Source organism: Haemaphysalis longicornis, unplaced genomic scaffold (assembly GCF_048455015.1).
Source record: "Haemaphysalis longicornis isolate Haplotype H1 unplaced genomic scaffold, Haemaphysalis longicornis Haplotype H1 scaffold_2, whole genome shotgun sequence".
NCBI classification, from domain to species: Eukaryota; Metazoa; Arthropoda; class Arachnida; order Ixodida; family Ixodidae; genus Haemaphysalis; species Haemaphysalis longicornis.
Genome location: NW_027526295.1, coordinates 104,834,423 through 104,852,893, shown reverse-complemented (window position 1 = coordinate 104,852,893; position 18,471 = coordinate 104,834,423). Strand labels below are relative to the sequence as shown.

Sequence of the window (18,471 nt, the reverse complement as noted above, 5' to 3'; positions counted from 1 at the left end):
ATAAAACCGGCGTGAATGCCTTTACGAAGCGTTTTGGTTCTCAACAAAACACTCAAGAGCATTTAATATAACTCCTTCACAAAAAAGTATGTCCAGTTTTTTGCCCATTTTTCTTGCAAAGACATTTTCTACTCGATCAAATTTTCTGATGATCTTGCGCAGGGCTGATCCTAAGAAGGAGCGAACAGGTACTTTCATTTTCAATCTATTTTAATGTTGTTTTCATGAGTGTACGTCCACACCACTCAATAGTCCAAAAGAACTTAATTTTCTTCTAATGTCATACTACGTTCAAAAAATTCTAGACGCGTCGCGAATGACGCCCTGCTTCAGGTGGCTGCAGTTGTATCCATTTGTGTTCACGCAAGGAAAGGCGTAAAATTAGGGTTACATAATTTGTTTCAAACCAATAACATAGCAATGGTAGCATGTATACAGGAAGCCTTGCATACTGCAACGAATAGGGCAATAAATATTTTATTGGTCAAGGTTGAATTCGTAGGGTTCTCAACCCGTCAGAGGCAAACTTGCGCCTCTGGAAGTTTATTTATTTATTTATTTATTTATTGTTTTTATTTGTTTGTTTATTTATTTATTTATTGTTATTCATTTATTTATTCATTGTTTTATTTATTTATTTATTTATTTATTTATTTATTTATTTATTTGTTTGTTTATTTGATACCTGCTTTCCTTTGCATGCATTACAGAAGGGAGATACATAACACTAAGCATTAAATATGAGACAAAATAACAAAATAATTCTACAAAGCGCGCTGAAAATCGTCAATATAAACAGTTAATGCAATCATACGTCGAAGATAATTACACTGCAGCATTGATGTAAAATAAAAGGAATCGCGCAAGGCGTCACCTTTAAAGAAAATTTAATAATTTGCTTTAAGCTAGCGGTCCCACTTTGAGATATGTAGAATGGCGCTTGGACATACTTCTCCCCTTCTACAACAGTTTTCGAATAACAGATATTACGAAAAAAGTTAAACCTGTGGTTTCGTCTGTGATCTTTCACGTCCTGCCATTTCAGTTTACTTTTACTTTCTCTCATGCTAAGTTGAGCGTGCCAATTACCTAATACGAATTGCACTGACATATTCTGTATGTTTTCGAGCGTATCAACGAGCTCTTTGGTGTAGGGATCCACGAAAACACATGCGTACTCCAAGATTGAGCGCACATGAGTGAAATATGGTTGTTCTTTTCAGTTAGATGAAGGTTCACTGAAATTTCGTCTCAGAAAGCCAAAAACATATGCAGCCGTAACTTTTATGGTGTGAACCTGCCTATTTAACCTCTAACCGCTCCCTAAATAAACTCCTAGGTATTTATATTCCTTGGCCGTTGTCACAGCAGCATAATTTACGGTATACGTATCAAATTGGAATGAAGGTTTTCTTGTAAAGGTGCCGTTAACACACAGTTTAACACCCAAAAACTTTTCTGATTCAGCACACCAGGATGTTATTAAATGCGAATAAAGCTGCAGGTATACGGAATCACGTTCATTCGCTATAGTCCGGTTAACTACACAGTACTTTTGAACAAAGCTATAGGGCCAATAGTAATAACAATGCAAAAACCGATTCATTCAGTTCATAGGATGAAATGTACTACGCAGAAGGTGATATGCAACACCATCATTTGCTTTTCTGCAGTCCAAGAATATACAGTCAACCCCTTTAAGCTTATCTATTGCAAGAGCCAAATCGTGCGTGAACTCAACAATCTGCGTTGAGCAAGAAAATCCTGACAAAATCCGTGTTTGCTAGGATGCTGGCAATTATGTTTAACCAAATGAGTCATGTCCCAAGAGTAGCTAAGCTCGCCTTCAAACATCGGAACTAAATTAACAGCTATGCTTCGTCAGTGACAAGGCTCTGTTGTTATCGCAAACTTAAAATAATTTTTTTTTCTAAATAGGCAGTCGTAAAATCCCCTGAAGTAACATAGTGCAGGGCATGAAGTTGATCCTACCAATGCACGAGCGAGTCTCTTCTACGTTTATCACCAACAACATAGTGCAACATTGCTTGTCGCAGTTTAATTGTAAGCAGAATAGCTTGCACTTTTGCTCGCACTTGCCTTTCTTTGGTGGGGAGTCCTTGACATGGTGGCGGTTTAGCTCCTGCGTGGTTGCCGCTTGCTCGACGCCCTTGAAGGCCAGTTATTTTGGTGAACCATCTCCATCTCGGATCGGACATCTCTGGTGGATCGATGTCTCCAATGCTCTCCATTTCTTGAGCGGGCGAATAGCCTCGAGATGATGCGTCGACGAAGCCGGAGGCAGAAGCGTGGTAGCGGCGATGACTGGCGAGGCTTAGCTCACCCGTCGGTGTGGCACAGTCTTCTTGTGGCAATAAATGACATTTCGATGGCCTAAAAGGTCCCCTGCTAATGTCCAGTGAGTCCTTGTACCTTGCCCGTTCACCGAGAACACTCATTACTGTTTGACAAACGATGTTCGTTCATTTAAAACGTAGAAACACGGAGCGGATGAAAAACGCGTCCCCGTCGTTCGGCTCCCTAACGGCTCTTTGTCCCCCCAGAAAAAAACCGGTCGGTCTCCTTCCAAACACGTCTGTGCATGAATTCTCGGCGCCCAGGCGCGAGCCGTTGTTCGGCTGGATGCCGTTTGCCGAAAAAAGGACGTATAGCCAGATACCTTACGTAGGCCGGTCTCCTCTTCAACACCGGTTGCCAAATATTCTGTGGCCATTCGCTGGCCGTAATTCGGCCGAAGACAGCTAACCGAATGCCAAACGTATATTCTCGGGCCGTACGTCCGCCGGACGCACGGTTCACCGTTCAAACAACGAATGCACGGCAGCCGCGCTCCGGCCGGTCTCCTTTCGAACACCAACTGCCGCAAGAATACGCATATTCTGTGGCCGTTCGCTTGCCGTGCTTCGGCCGATTACCGCTTCCCGAAGAAAAAACGGATGCCCTAAGGCCGTACTTCGGCCGTTCTCTTTTTCAACATCGGCATCCGTAAGAGAACTGAATATCTGGCAGCCGGTTAGCTGCCGTTGTGCGTCCGGACACGGGCGGACGGAAAAATGCCGAAGCGCTGGTTGCCGAATGTTGGCCGTTCAACGCGTGATCAGTGGCTGCCAGAACCTGGATGCTGGCCGGACATGCCAGAAAGCGGCCATAGACGGGCCGGTCTTGGGGCACACTTTCTGTGCCGCCTGGGGCGGCGCGAATCCCTAAGCCGACGTCAGAGCCAGGGGGCGCCACTCAAAGATCTCACCGCCAATAGGGGATAGGCGCCTAATTACGCATGAAATACACTGGCGAATTCGGAGAGAAAGACTTTATCTGCGACCAGCCTACGGTCGATTATTATTCTTCCACCAAAAGAAGTATGACCAGCTGGTCAACGAGGGCGGCCGACGCGCGCGCGCGAGAGAGAGAGAGAAATCACTTTATTTTCCAAGCAAGTTGGCTAGGAACGCGTGGTGGATGCCGGCCGAAGGCTGGCGGCTACAGAGGCAGCTCGGTCAACCAGAAGTAGCTGCACTCCCGGTTGCGAGCTGCCCAGCGCGTCCTCCCACTGCTCGACGCTGGAGATGGGGGGGAGTGGGTTAAGAGGGCAGGCCCACATGGCGTGGGTTAGAGTGTCCAGGGAGTAACAGAGGGGACAGTTCGGTGAAGGGAACTCAGAGGGATAGATCTTGTGGAGGAGGAACCGACTGGCGAGGGAGTTTGTCTGAAGGAGTCGCCATAGGCGCTTCTGATCGTTGGTGAGGGATGTGTGGGCAGGGGGATAGCGGCGGCGGGAGAGGCGGTAATGCTCCGTGACCTCTTGGTACAAGAGCAGTCGAGCGCGGGCCGACCGAGCACCATGGTAGAGAGCAGGAGCGAGCGACACTTTTGCCCGGAATGGCTTTCAAGGTAAAGAATAATGTGCTTGCGCTGGCGTTTCAACGGGGGCAAGTTGATTTCAACCAGCAGGGTTGCGCAGCTAACGGGTGCGGTGGAATGTGAAGCGTCAACGGCCGTGGCTAAATTCTCGGCGGCGGCGGTGGCGCCGGCTTTCGGGCGCCTTTACACCCATTCGCGCAAGCCTTGATTCTCCGCAATCATCTGATAACGGCGCTACGGCCGATGTAAGCCGACTGCGCAACTTGTGAAAGAGACATGAGTGATGGCCAGGCGAACAGTCGTTGTGATAACCGTTGTAAAAGGAGAGTCGGCGGTGGCGAGGGGAAACCTCGGAGCGGCGCCGAGTTAATCTGCTTACTGGGGGGTCAGGCATATACTGCGTTGCAATAAAAAGCTACTACTCTCCCACCTAAGCGCCACCACACATTGTTTCCTATCCTGCGGCTCAAGGAAACCCGTCCCACTAAAAAGCTTGCCTATGTCCAATGCTGCCCCCTACCCTGTTCAGATGTACCACTTCAAACCCAAATTCCCTGCCACGCCCCTTAATCTCCCTGTCAGCAGCGACTACTGCCCGTTCGGTGTGCACGCCCGGCTTTGTCAACTGCGGCACCGTGCATACTACAATGAGCACATTTGGGGACGTCGCCCGCAGATCATTTACCCCTTCGCTATCTCGTGACCAAGTTTTCCCTCCTTCCCCTTAAGAACATCGTTAAGACCCACGGCAACCATCACAAGGTTTCTTGCTTTACTGGACAAGGCCAGCTGCCCCTTCGCTTGCGTCGTCACCGCCTGCATCGTTTAACCGGGAAACACCCGTTAGAATCTCCCGCGATGATTACCACGGTATCTCCCACGTGCCGTTCTTTACTGGTACCCTGTGTACCGACTGGTTTTGCTGGCGTATCTTGCAGCACGTGGGAGCACCTGTTACATTTCGTTTCTTCCGCCCTGTCTGCCACCTCGGTACATGCCTCCGCTCCGCTGAATGGGCAGAGCTGTTGGTCATTTTTTGACGAAATTTCGATCCTTTCTAGCTTCCTCTCAGCAGCTTATAATTCTCTCTCAATGGCTTTCCGTTAGTCACCTTCGTTACTTAGCCCTCCCTCCGGTTTTGCGACCCGCTTAGCTAACGCCGAGTTATATCCGCTTCTGCGTGTTCTAGCCGCGACGCCACAAAGAATAGACGACACGTACTACTATGAGCAATATGAAAGAGAGCAGAGGAACGCGTGGCAAATAGCCTCTAAGCAGACTCGGAGCGATACGAGGATGGCGCTGGGAAAATCAAAGTGGGAAGGAGGGCGCTCTTCCACTAACTGTTGGCACTCCCACCACGCTCGAATTTCCACAAAGCGGCAGCTTACGTCATTTCGCGGATAATATGGTATCGTCCGACAGCCAATAAGACGCTCGGCGGAAATGCGAACAGTTGTTAGAACAGCGTCCCCTTTTCCACTTTGTTTCCGACGGCGGCCGCTGCGCATCACGCATAGCTGAGTCTGAGGGTGTTTTCGATGCGTTCCTGTGTTCCCTTTTATATTGCTCATAATAGTACGTGCCCCTTCGTCTGCCTCGCCGCCATCGCAGTGAAGTTCCTCTGCATCTACTTGCCGCGGAAAGCTACCACACTGTACCAGCTTTCTACGCGTATCCTTCATCTCGGCTGTAAACCTTACATAACGAGAAAAACCGTGCAGGTAAATACTCAGCTTCGGCTGTCCTCCGCTGTCTGTCGTTCCGCTGTCCTTTACCGCAGAAACACGCTGTTGTACGAGTGCGCGAAAATACGTCTGCACAGGTGCACTATTTTAGTCCAGTCCTACGTTAGTTCAGAGCATTAAGGTCGCTTACCGCGCTTACAGCGCGGCCACGCTGTATAGACAGCTTACAGCGCAGCCGCCTGGGCGCGGCCATATTGGCCGAGATGTCTTCATCCTCCTAGGCTGGCCTTTTAGAACGCGTTTCTTTCCGTGGCCTCAGCTAGTGCCAGAGCGTATCGACGCGCACGGCTTGATGGGCGAACGATTGTTTTAGTGTTTCTATGAATGGAAACTTGTGAAAATAGGCAGAGTGTACGAAAGTTCAGAACACTTCTTCGCAACGAATGCCAGATCAACGCTGTTTGAGCGCTGTTTCCATTGTCGTCAGTTGCCTAGATTGCTGTTCATGCGTTTCGTCCAACATTACGCTGTCTGACGGATTTAGTCATTTTTATTTACTTTATCAGGGCAACAAATCCTAGATGCTGCAACGTGCTGTACTGAAGCACGTCTGAGTCTATGGGTGCGTTGTGAAGATTGTTTTCAAAGCTTTTCTTTCCAGTCCGCGCAAAAATGGTTGGCTGTGGACGGACTATATTATTTTAATATGAGGTGCTGTAAACCAAAATAACACTGCATGTGTGTGGAAGTTGTATATTGCTGGCTGGCCGTTTCTTTGTTCAGGCGGGCCATGAAAAAGCTACAGCGCTCAGTGATATAATTGTCACCTGACTTACAGCTGACGCGGACTGCCTTGTATACCTGTTCCACGTTGTCGACTGTAGCCTGCTCGTTATGTGCCAACTAGCGGCCATGGAAACACGCATGCTGAAACTGCTATATACGCCTCGGGCGCGGCCTGTAGGGTCGTCACTGAAATCCCTCTAGCGGCCCGTTTCGAAAGCAGCCGCGGGAGTCACCGGCCCGCTCCCCCCAGTGACCGTTCCTTTTGGGGCTCTTTCAAGACTGCGATTTACGGTTTGGACGCGTTCGAAATACAAAATAACGCGGAGCAGGCACTCTGCTTGCAAGCGTGGTGTGTTCACGAGAGTATAAACGTTTATGACGCGATATTAGTGTGATACATTCGGTCTGTATGAGCGCCAAATGTGTGTCACAGGCCAGCGTCCCGAAGCCGGCATATGAATTTTCGATTGCGCTGCACTTAAATTTAGTTGAAATGTCCCCGTAAGCAGTGTTTCCTCCGATGGTCTTGTTGCGGCCAATCTAACGGAGCACTCATACCTCACAGCACGCAAGTTACGCTTGCCAATGTCACATATCAGTATTGATCACTACCCTGGAAAAGCCAACGCGGCATAAATTTTACAAACATCTACGAAGGAAGTACGATGGATAACGCAAAATTATACTCGGGAGTCAGCACACGACGATAAATTTAATGCTGGGTCGTCTTTTCGCGCGCGAGGTGAGCGCTTGCAAAGATTCATCTGCTACATTTATCCTCCACGAGAAGCGCGGAGACGGACTTATAGAGTAATCCGCGTCCGCAACTAAACTCTTCATCGAAACATCGTCATATGACACAGGAAGGCTGCAGAATCCAGCATAAACCGAATTCAGAGGGCCTTGTCAGCTACCACACGCTTTCAACGAGCCCGTGTGGACGACATTTCGGCGCACGTTAAGCATCTACAGGTGGTCAAACTTAATCCGGAGACCTCCACTACGGCGCGCCTTATCGATCACTTCTGTTGCGTCGGCGCGTTAAACACTACAATCAATCAATCAACTCTTCCAACGACACCACGTATCGCTTGTGAACTGCCTACACTGTATTCTTCAAAAATGCCTCCACCAAGTGATCAGCCCTTCGTTGAAGGCTAAAAACATACGGAAATTGAACACGCAGCTTGTGTGTGTCATTACTAAGACGTTCATTTGTTGATTTCGCTGCACATTTGTAAACAACAATAGTTGAGCGTCCTCCTCTCCCCCCCATGTAGTGAGAAATATCAGCGCTTTTCGCATCTAGTTGGTCTGGTGAATACTTCCTTGATTAAACAAACGTATATAGCATTTCCGAAGCTGCACTGGTTTTTTTCATTCCTGTATGTCTATTCTATTTATTCCGGACTAGCAGACCATTCATTTTACCGTGGTTTCAATAACTTATACCTTTGTTCTGGCTATAAGGCGTGTGTGGGCACATATTTAAAAACGCACCGCCTTTGAGTGTACTTAACGTTTTCGCGTGGCTTACAATCCCATAAGAGGCACACGTTATTGTCAGCTATTGGGTTATCACATCCCCGAAACATATTTTTCTACGACGTACATATTCGAAGCAAAGCCGCATATGTTGCCTGCGCTGCAAAACGAACCAACCTCTTACAGTGTAAATATCAGGTCTAAACGAGGCGTAAGTAAATAGAATTCACTTGTGCTCACGTGTTCGAAGGTGACAGTGGGGATATGCTGTTGCCATCGCCGACGCCCGCAAGAGCGGCCAAGAAGCGCGCAAAACCGCCTCCCCGGCTAGCTCTTGTTGGCGTTCGAGCGCTTTACCAAGGCGCAGCTGTTTTTTTTATAAGTGTACCAAACGTGCAATTTGCTTACAGACGTCCCCATTACAAATTGTTTAGTGCGCGGAAAGGCAAAGAGAAGCGAAAGAGAACCAAAACACTGCATGACCACCTATCAGACATGCAGCGCTAATCCCGTAAACGTCGCGGAAAAGCGGCGGCTGGCGGCGCAGCAATCGCGAAGCTCGAGGCGTATAGCCTTTAAAGTCGGCAAAAAAATTGCATATACGCGCCAATGAACGTTAAGTGCCTGGTGAGCGAATCGCGACATAATACTTGGCCCGTTCAGTGAAGTTTGTAAACACTCAAATTTAGCGATGAAGCATTGTTAACACATGATTTTTTTTCCTTACTGGCACATGAGGCGGCTGATTTGAGAATTTTTTGGATTAGTATAATATGAAATAAACAATTATTATGGCAGCTTATACTCCATAGATTTTTTTGGTTAACCTCATTACTTATTGTTATTTAAGCATTCGTGTCTTCCTTTGCGTAAAATTTGCTTCGGCAAGTTTTATTTGTTCCGGACTTAGCGGCTTAACTGCGTTAACCACTCGTGCCGCCGATTGGAGCCCTACATAGGATTTAATTACAGAGACTTGAATTGGTAAACTTCCCTTTAGTGGGACCCTCTAGGGTCTGCTGTATCGGACTACGTTGAAAATGTACCGTTAAGGTAACCGACTTAAACGTAACCAGACTTGTGCAAGGAAATGTATAGCGGAAAATTTCAGATACTGGTGTCCTCAAGAGTGCCGATCGCAAGGTACAGTGCGCAACACCCTTGTCTATAACACTGAGTTCAACTTGAATTGGTTACATCTCAAAACTGCGGGCTCAAACTTGTCACAAAAAACATTGAGGTCAAAATATATGGTCAAGACTTCAGAATGACGCAATAGTTTTCTTCAAATGTTTTTCGGCCGAGGCAAGATAAGGCTTTAAGTACAAAACCTGTGTTATAGACAAGGGTGTTGCCCTCTGTACGTTACGCTCGCTGAGGGCGCCAACTGAGCATACGTCCCCATCCATAGTTGTAATCGATAGCGTTTCTTCTGTGTTTTTCCCCGCTTCGTTTAATCTACGCTTATAAAGTTTTTACCTACCAAACGTAATAGGTGCGGCACAACGGGCATGTGCAGGGAACCTGAACTATTTGGACTGAGTGAATGAATCACGCTTGGCGGTGCCGCGCCATAGACTTGGCATGTTTCTGCACATTCGAGTCATTTCTCGAACGTTCCGGTCCGTTTTCCGACGACCAACATCAGCTCCGAGTGTGTCCACAATAATAAATTACGACTTTTCGTGCATAACCTATTTTGCTAACGATGTACATCGAGCGGATAATGGCCGTCCCCGGCGAAGCGGAAATTAGAAAAGGCCAGTAGTGGCGAGTGTGGCGCCAGCACCGTCTGGCTAAGGGGGGCATAACTGGTCGCCTAAACGTCTATACGGCAATCGCTATGACGTGTCGTACACCGATGCGGCGAACTTCTCTCACAACAAAACCGTGGATACAGTGACAACATCTAGAAACTGCATTTAATTGTATGCCCATACATCCGGACAACCGCCCGTCGGGACGCCCAAGAAGTCGCCATTTCTTCGGCACTCATCGCGAATCCTCCCCCCAAGTCACAGCCACTGATTCTCAAGCAGTACGCCTCCGTTTCCCGTCAGGGAGGGCGGCACCAACGACTCTACGGGTACTTCCACAGTACCGTACAAATCACAGAGGGGCGATCGTGTGGACACGTGCCCATGCCTCAGTAACGGGCTAGAACTAAGTCCACCAACAGGCCCCTCAACTGGCCCACCGAGCCCCCGATGTCAACGCAGCTCCAACACCATTTCTCGCCTGTCGGGACATTACTCAGTTTTACCAGAGCACTAGACGAAAGTTCCCGTACCCTCACCAACCCCTCAGCAAAGCCCAGAAAATTGCATTCCGACAACTATAAACAGGGACGTAAGTATACCAGCTGTCAACAGTGGAGGGCCAGACTCCTGAATCCTGCTAACACGGGCGAAGGCGGCTAGGGGAACGCATAGATTCCAGGACTAGGATTTCCCTCCCAGTTTCCAGATCTTTAAAATATTTTCAATCTCGCTCTCCCCATTTAGTCTCTCTCTCCCTCTCTCCCTCTGTCTGTATTCCCTGCTAACTCGTCGTGCGGAATCCGAGGAAGCGAGCATTATCTGGTGTTACTTGGCCTGACACCAACCGTCCGCCTGAGTCACTTTCCGTGCCCTGGGGACAGGGTAAGCGGAGCTTAGCTATTATTGTCTGGTGCAAGATATAACCCAGCGGCGCCAGGAGCCAGAGCACAGCAGCAGGAGCAACATGGTGGAAAGCTTTCTGGGCATGTGTATGAGAGTGAACAAAACCAAAAGAACAATGCAGTCCTGGTCTGTTAAGGGAGCCATGAAGAGAAAACTCAAGTTTGGTCCATTCAAAAGATTGCCTCGTTAGAATCATACTGACACCACTTTTAACGTAAACTTCGCTCAAATAAGCTGTATAATTAGGAAAAAAGGGAATGGCCATGCGACCCACTAGCTCCTTTCCCGCAACAGAACCTATGATGTCATGCCAGCCAGCTCTGCAATTGGCGGAGGGCGGCAAAAGCAAACGCGAATTAGGCAGAGATTATAAGCTTGCCGAACCAGCTATTTGCGCTTAAATTTAGGGCACATTCTTTTTGAGGCCTTAAGAATGGTGGGACAAACAGTGTGAGCAACGCCGCCTGTATAAACATTGCCTAACGCGTGAGCGAAAAATGGCCAAACAGCCACTCTCCTGTCGCTCTCTCCTACCCTTCCCCGCTTCGTAGCCTTCCAGCGTGCTTTCGTGTCCGCCAGCCAGCGCCGCTTCTCGGAAAGTATGGAAAATAGAGGAAAGTTTGTTTAGCGTTCCCGAGGCGGCGCTCCTACGCCTTCTTGTTTTTCACCATGCCTGCCTGTCTTGGTCTGTCACTGATAAAACTTCCTTTGTCACGAAGCAAAATCCCTTGCGCTGCCGCAGGCTGATGCCGGTTTTGCGCGCCTATCTACTCGGATCACAGGCCCTGAAATTTTGTGAGTGGGGCATCCCACCTCTTTCCCCTCCGCACTTAGGTATTGTTATGACCCCGCTGTTCGCACTCCGCATCGGTACGCACTTCTAAAATTGAGGACTGTACTATAGAAGCGCCCGGACAGCGGGCGGGATCCCAGCTGCTTATCCTTTTGTTTCCTATAATTTTCTGAAGTTTACTAGCACGTGATACAATTGGAAAGTAATCGTAGAAGTGAGCGCAGAAACAAAAAACGTGCACGCAAATATTTCTTCTCTAAATACTCCAGAAAGAAAAATATCAGCAAAATAATGGCTGCCCCATCCGAACATATCGTTTTTCTGTTAGCTATATGTCTACCCGACAATCAGTATGTTCTTACACTATTTCAGTCCGCCTCCGTCTTTATCTAAGGAAAAATGCAGCAAGTATGAAGCGAGCGACACGTTGAACGAGATCCCCAGTGCGTTACAGAACTAGCGCCCCGTCGCGGCTAAGATGTAAGCGAAACGGGCCTTGAAGCCCAACAGGCAAGCTGACAGACACACGTCGTAGAAGTGGGTGCAGCGTTCGTGACTCGCGAGCAGTGACGTAAGGCGAGATGTCCGCCGGCACGCGCCACATAGCGGATCAGTGCCTGAACTCAGCGTCCCTACCCTTCCCATTGAAAAGCGCGCGACGCATCAGGCAATGTTAATACAGGCGGCGTTGGTGTAAGTTACGAAAGCACACGTAAACATAGAAGTACCGATGCGTACTGCTGTTGGTACTGCGCGCACTATGCTTGGTGTACCTGCAGAGAACTGCGGGGCTTTGGGGTTGTTTCAGACGACACTTGCCGATTGACGCAAGCGAAGATGTCTTACGTGACCGTATTTGCCGAGCAAGCACCATGTTTCACGAAACGATTGTCTCCATGAACAAAACAAGCCAGGTACAAATGCGTTCACAAACAAACCAAAGCCAGAAAATGGCTTGCCGCGGTGTGGTGGCGCTATCTAGGTTCACTAAGGATAAACGAGACCACGTGATGTCATTGCAGACACAAGAACGCATGATTTAGCGGGAAAATGAAAATTTTAACTTGCAATAAATAATTTCTCGGTGAATAAAGCATCGTTTGCATTCAGGCAAGCGCTGGTGGCGCTATAAAACACGAAATCTCTCGAAAAACACGAACTTGTGCTTTCTCTTCATGGCTCCTTTAAGCACGAAAACCGATTTGTAGAGTGTGTTGAAGGCGCCGTGCATTCGATTCCGCTGTGCTGTGGGAAAACTTACGTAGGCCAGACGGGACGATGCCTTAATGAAAGATTAAAAGAACATATTGCGGTAAAAGTAGGTTAGTTACTCTTCCCTGCAATACCAAAACCGGCAACGAGAGACACAAATCAGCTTTTGTCATCTCGTTTCGCCCAGCTAGCAAACTTTCTCCTACCTCGCGACTGCTGGCTGTTCCGCGCCAGCCGCGGTGGGCCGTGGCTCGACGGAACAAAGGAAGCGACAAGTGTTTTCGCTCATTGACATTTATTACAGAATAATAAACATACAAAGAGCATGCAGGCTAGCTGGTTGATGGCGAGGATCTAGTTCCTCGCCCGGGCAATTTGAAGGGACACACAACCAATTTTCGTCGAGTATATATTCTCTATCTCAAATGAAAGGGCATCACTTAAAGCACCTTGACGAGAAACGGTTTTGCTGATAACGCCGTAGAACTTTTTAAATCGAATTTTTTTGATCGACGAGCCGTATGTGTCCCTCCCAAAACTAATGCTGGCAACCATGACACAGAGTAGCTCGGCAACATACTTTTATTTGTATGCGAAATAAAAAAACGATATTTAAAAACTTGTTCCCAGCTAAAAATGTTTGAATGACGTGCTCCTTTATGTGTTTTTTTTTAATGCAACGGTCTATTTTGCACGAATGCGCCATCTGTTGGGATAGACGATAGGTAGAATCTGGCTTCACGTTTTGGAGGCGGGAAGTTCGATTCTCCCCGGGCGCGACGTTTCTTTTTTTTTAAGCTGCCGTTGGCGTATTTGGAAACTGAAATCAAATATTTTGGCAGAACAAACACCCCTGACTCAGGCAGAATCGTCAAAGCTCCTTCGCTGGGTCTGTTTACTGAACGCTGCCGTGGATTCTGAGCATGGAGGCAAAGTTAGCCACACTGAGAGGCATGCTGAGAGGCACCCAGCAACGGCGGGCGGCGTGTCTTTAAAGATTTCAGAATAATGTTTAGAAATACATATGCAATTTAACCTTGTACAAATACTTGTTTTAAAAGGTTTTCAATACGCAAATAAACGTTTCAGCAGTTACAGTAGCTGCTAGGTTTGCAGGTCACGTGATAGGGACACATATTGTAGTGTCAAGTTTCGACACTACGAACCGCCACCCTTCCGATTTTAGGAAGTTTTCTGCAAATTAAAATTATTTCCGCCAGTTTGTTTAGAAATTGCTTGTGGTTATCGGGCTATAAAAAACGCTGGCTTTCATATGAGCTAGAGAACATATACGCGACAAAAATCAGTTGTCTGTCCCTTTAAGAAAAGCGAGAGGTTCTACTCACCGCGACAACAGTAATCTCCGGGGCGCCTGAGCGCGCTCGCGTTTGCCTCACTGGGACGCTGATGGCAGCCATTGTCGCCGTCCTTTTTGCCCGATCTTCGAAGGGAGGAGGTCGCCAGGCGCGTCCTGGCGCCTCGCTTCCCGAGCTCCGACCTCCCACCGCTTGCATCCCGCGCGCTCTCGCCGGCCACAAGACACTCTTTCGGCGAGGAGGTAGATCCCCCTCGCCGACTTCTCGCCAACCAAGTTTCCGCGAGGAGCAACGAGCAGTGCGGCGAAGCCAATCTTAAGGGAACGCGCTAAGGTCGCGTTCCCACTAACTGTTATGTACATAAGTTGATTAGTGGCTACTTAGGTGTCTACTGTAGAGATTGCCGAGGCTGCGTACCAATCTTTCACGAAACCCGGGTCATTGCAAAACACAAATATAAAATAGGGAAACAATTCAGGCTGCAAAAATAGAGCGCCGAAAATAAAACTCTGTGAGCGTACCCTAGGTGTCCCTCTGCCATAAAGAGATTAATTTTCTGTCCAACTGATAGTTCAGCACCGGTTTTTAAATGCAGAGCATTTCAGTAACTCACGATGTCACCCGCGTTGGCGTCCGTAGTCCGCGTCCGCATCGCTCCCCCTACACTATATAAATACTTGCCGGCGCCAGGTTTCGATCCTACGACTCTGCGGGTGGAACGCAAGGTGCACGGTACTCTACCAACTGAGCCACAAAGCCGACACAGAACGGAAGGTTACGAACGTGCCTTATATCCTTGACTCATTCAACCGTCGGCCAGAGGTGCGCCCTCTCCCCCGCGTCCTCCGCGCCTTCTCTCCGCTCGCAACGCCCTCTCTCGCCGCGTTCGGTTCGGGCGCACAACAGGTGGGGACGTGCGCAACACCCTCTCTCGCCGCGTTAGGATCGCGCACAAGAACAGGTGGGGCGCTCGCATCGCGCTCTCTCGCCGCGGTCGGTTCGCGCTTAAACCACATATGTCGTTCGCGCGCGCTGCGGTCGCTAACATCTGTGGCGTGATCGTGACGTCAGCATCACGCGTTCACGTGGTGGCGATTTCGGCGCTATAACACTCTCTCGCGAGGGGCATTGGATTGGATTCGATTGGATTGGCTTGGATTGGCTTGGATTTGGATTGGATTGGATTAAAGTGGATTGTGTTGGATTGTGTTGCGTCATAGCCGCGCCACGTTGCGTCATAGCCGCGGCAGGGGGTTCACGGCACGTTCCACCATCGACTTCATCGACAATGTCTACGCTGGAAGACAACAATTACAACAACAACAACCAATACGTAATCCATACGACTTGCAGGCGCGCCCCCCCGCAGAAATGCTCTGCATTTGATCGTGCCCCTCGCGAGGGGGATGTTTCTTCTTTTTTTGGCACGTGGCGTTGGTGCAGAGTGACGACTGCTTTGGTTATCTTTAGCATTCATGTTAATTCTTCTTTCTTGCAATTTTTGACTGTCAGCGTATATATGTGACATGCCGAAAAATAAATATCAGTTGTTAGTCAGCGGTCGTGGTTGTCAACTTATTCTTGTGTTTTGTTTGTGTTGCTCTGTTCCCCTCTTTGCTATGTTGGGCCAACAGTATTGTGGCTCTAAGGGACCTACTTACGATTAATATTTCTTCTAGGTTTCGCTTAAAAGTAGACACAAGACAAAATACTTTGGAATACGGGAAGCGTGGTGCCATCGTCGTGCTTCGTTCCCTAGTTTCTACGCGACACATGTGTTTTTTTGACTGACCCCGTCAGTAATCAACATGCACCAAGAGTTTCTACTCGTCCTATTTGATTGTGTGGTTTACAACGAAGGGGCCGTATTACAGGGCTTACTGCTGGTACGCAGAAACTCGAGTATCCTTATTTTTTTTTTACTTTCAATGGAGAATATTTCTGTAGTTATAAAATTATTTTTTACGCTGAAAAAAATGTTATGCATCTCAATAAGGTTGCGTGATCTGTCTTCCACGAAACAAATTGCGCTTGCAAATGTGTATTACGACTTATCGTGTTCTCATTGTTAAGAGCAGAGGCAGTGTTTAAAAAATAAATGTTTTTACCTGTCCTATTAAGCGCGTACTTTCCTAATTTTGAGAGCAAACTATCGTTGCTTGATTTGTTTCCGATGTCCACGCCAACTATTCCAAAAACGAGCAAATGGTCGTACATTTTTTGTCCGACAGGAAGGTTTTCAACCAGAGGTATCTGGAAGAAAGACAAATGCATTCAATTTTATTTGAATTAATATTTAGATAAAATAAATGAGATCAGTGTGTTACTTCAAATATGACCCAGAACGTAAGCCCAAATACGCAAAAAGCAAAGTGTGTCAAGTTACAGTGAAACAAAAATGGGTGCGGCTTAGCTTAGCTAACCCTGGATACGCAGAGCGACAGCTTGGCTTAGCCTGGTTCAGTCTTGGTTTCCCTTCGTTAACCTTCAATTCAGCTGTTACTATATACTACATGTCCACAGCCTGCCTTTGCCGACGATCGTGGTACCGCATCCGGCGTTTTCCGAGCCGAACGGATCACCGGGAGATATCCGCATGGTTGTAAGCACGGAGCAAGATATAAAGAGGAGCGCCGACTGTGGCCCAGAAAATTTTTTTGGCTCGGGCCCATAATGTCCACGCGCCGCCGGCCGCCCAGCTTTCCCTTTGCTCTCTTCCTCCTTCGTTTGCCCTCTCGTCGCTGTGCCTCTGTACATGGCTCTTCCCTTCTTCGCTCTCCCCAGAGTCGTCTTTTCTTTCGCAACGACGTCTGTCGTATGCCTGCCCTACTATGTAGGAGGAATGCCTGCACGCGCGGAATTTAAACACCCGTGCGCAGCCTGAATAGACGGCGCAGATAAACGCACGCCACCGCATACATGGCGATCGCTTATTCCCTACAGGGGGCGTTTATTCTGACATGAAGCGCTAGTATTAAACCAAGAGTGTAAAACATGGTTATATTAGTCCTTTTTGGTAAGATGACATGTCATCGTCCCGCTTCAAAGGGGAAACCAATAGGAATCATAATCATCATCATCATGAAGACCCGCTAAAAATATTGTACTAACCTAGCAGATGTAAGACGCAACTGAACGACGACGACTTCAGAAGCATAAAAGAATTAGCAAGAGTAATATGAAACGCCACAACATGCAGTCTAGCGTGATCCTGCTTACGACAAATCGATGCAGCGCAAAAATTACCCTCTGTTGTTGGCCCGCTCTCCGGCCGCCTGCTTAATTATTTATGCCGCTTCTGCGCACGAACAACGCTTACAAGGGTCGCCCGGAGTCTCCATCGGCAAAGGGCAATGAGACACACATTTCTGTGCCAATGACTGAATTGGACGGCTGCCCTGTTGTAATAGGTATACAAAAACACTGTCATCTTGATAAGGCACCCAAGAATATCAAACGCAACCTTCATTGTAACTCATACCGCAACTCACCGCCCGATATTCACTGTCGCTCTACGGTCGTGTTATCTCGTCGATAACGCCGTGGACTCCGAATAAAATGCTGCAATTTGTACGGCTGCAATTTTTTGGCCTACCAGGGTTCCCGGCGTTTTTTGTCTTTAAGCGGCTGACCAGCAAAACAACCGGCTCGTTAAACTTTTTCTTTCGGCCAGCCATCATCACAGAGATATAAGGTCCGACGAATTCAAATATCGCGAAATGAAGGCAAAAAAAGACCCCACTGTCAGGGACTTGATCTTGAGCAGATTGGTACGTTGCGGGCAGTATCGGGTGATTTTATCACATTTCTGTTCTTTTCTGATGAGCGTGTAAGTGCCGGCCCGTGTTCTAGGTACCGTCTGTTTTGGACGTAAGATGGAGAACTGCGAGAAAGCTGAGGGAACTTTTATAACCGCTAGTGATCAGAACCAGTTGCTCCTTTCGTCTTTTGTAAAACCTGTTAAAACACAGCCGAATTGGTATTCACAAATTTACAAAACGGAGCCACATTTTCGGCAAGCACTGTGCAAAAGGTAGTGTTTGTATAGCAGCCATATGTTTGTATGTGGTCTCTACATTTTGTTTTCCCGCCAACCAAACCAATCCTTAACGTATCTTTGCCGTACGGCCACTCAATGCCTTCGGGTCCGGGTTACCCAGGAGGTGCTGTCGAACAAGTTAATCAACTGTGCGAAAGAGGCGCACAATGAACGCGAAGCGGCGCCAAAGCAGGCCCAAAGTAGTCCGTGCTCAAAACTACCGTCGCCGAAGCAGACGACAGAGCCGACGGAATGCGTTCCGCCAACGCACCCCCCGGCGGCTAGAGTTCCTGTATATAGCTCCCGCAGGGAGCTAAGAGTTGCGCGACCAACCGCCATCTTTGTTATCCGGATTGCTGCGGGAAAGCCGCCCGTCGCGAGTGAAGGAGCCTCGCCGCCACGCTTCCGACGGCGGCCGACGCGCGGTGGGGGCGCTTCGGTCGGCGGCGCCTCACGCTTCTGCTGCTGCTGTTCCTGGGCGGGCGTGGTGCCGCCCAACGTTACTGGTAATCTAGTAACGTTGGTGCCGCCCGCGTCGGCGGCCGCGGCGCAGCCGTAGGGGGGGCTTCTCTGCGCGGCATGGATAACCGGAGTGTCGCAATCACGG

General features: G+C 48.4%; 1 protein-coding gene across 2 annotated transcripts in view; it reads right to left on the bottom strand.

The window, feature by feature from the left end:
- The window catches only part of LOC144169090 (alcohol dehydrogenase [acceptor]-like), a 265,828-nt gene that overhangs the window by 40,937 nt on the left and 206,420 nt on the right, over positions 1 to 18,471 (bottom strand). For both annotated transcript variants that reach the window (XM_077698098.1, XM_077698097.1), the window contains exon 7: positions 15,934 to 16,078. In XM_077698098.1, the coding sequence (XP_077554224.1) occupies positions 15,934 to 16,078 (145 nt within the window). The remainder of the gene's footprint in view (positions 1 to 15,933; positions 16,079 to 18,471) is intronic.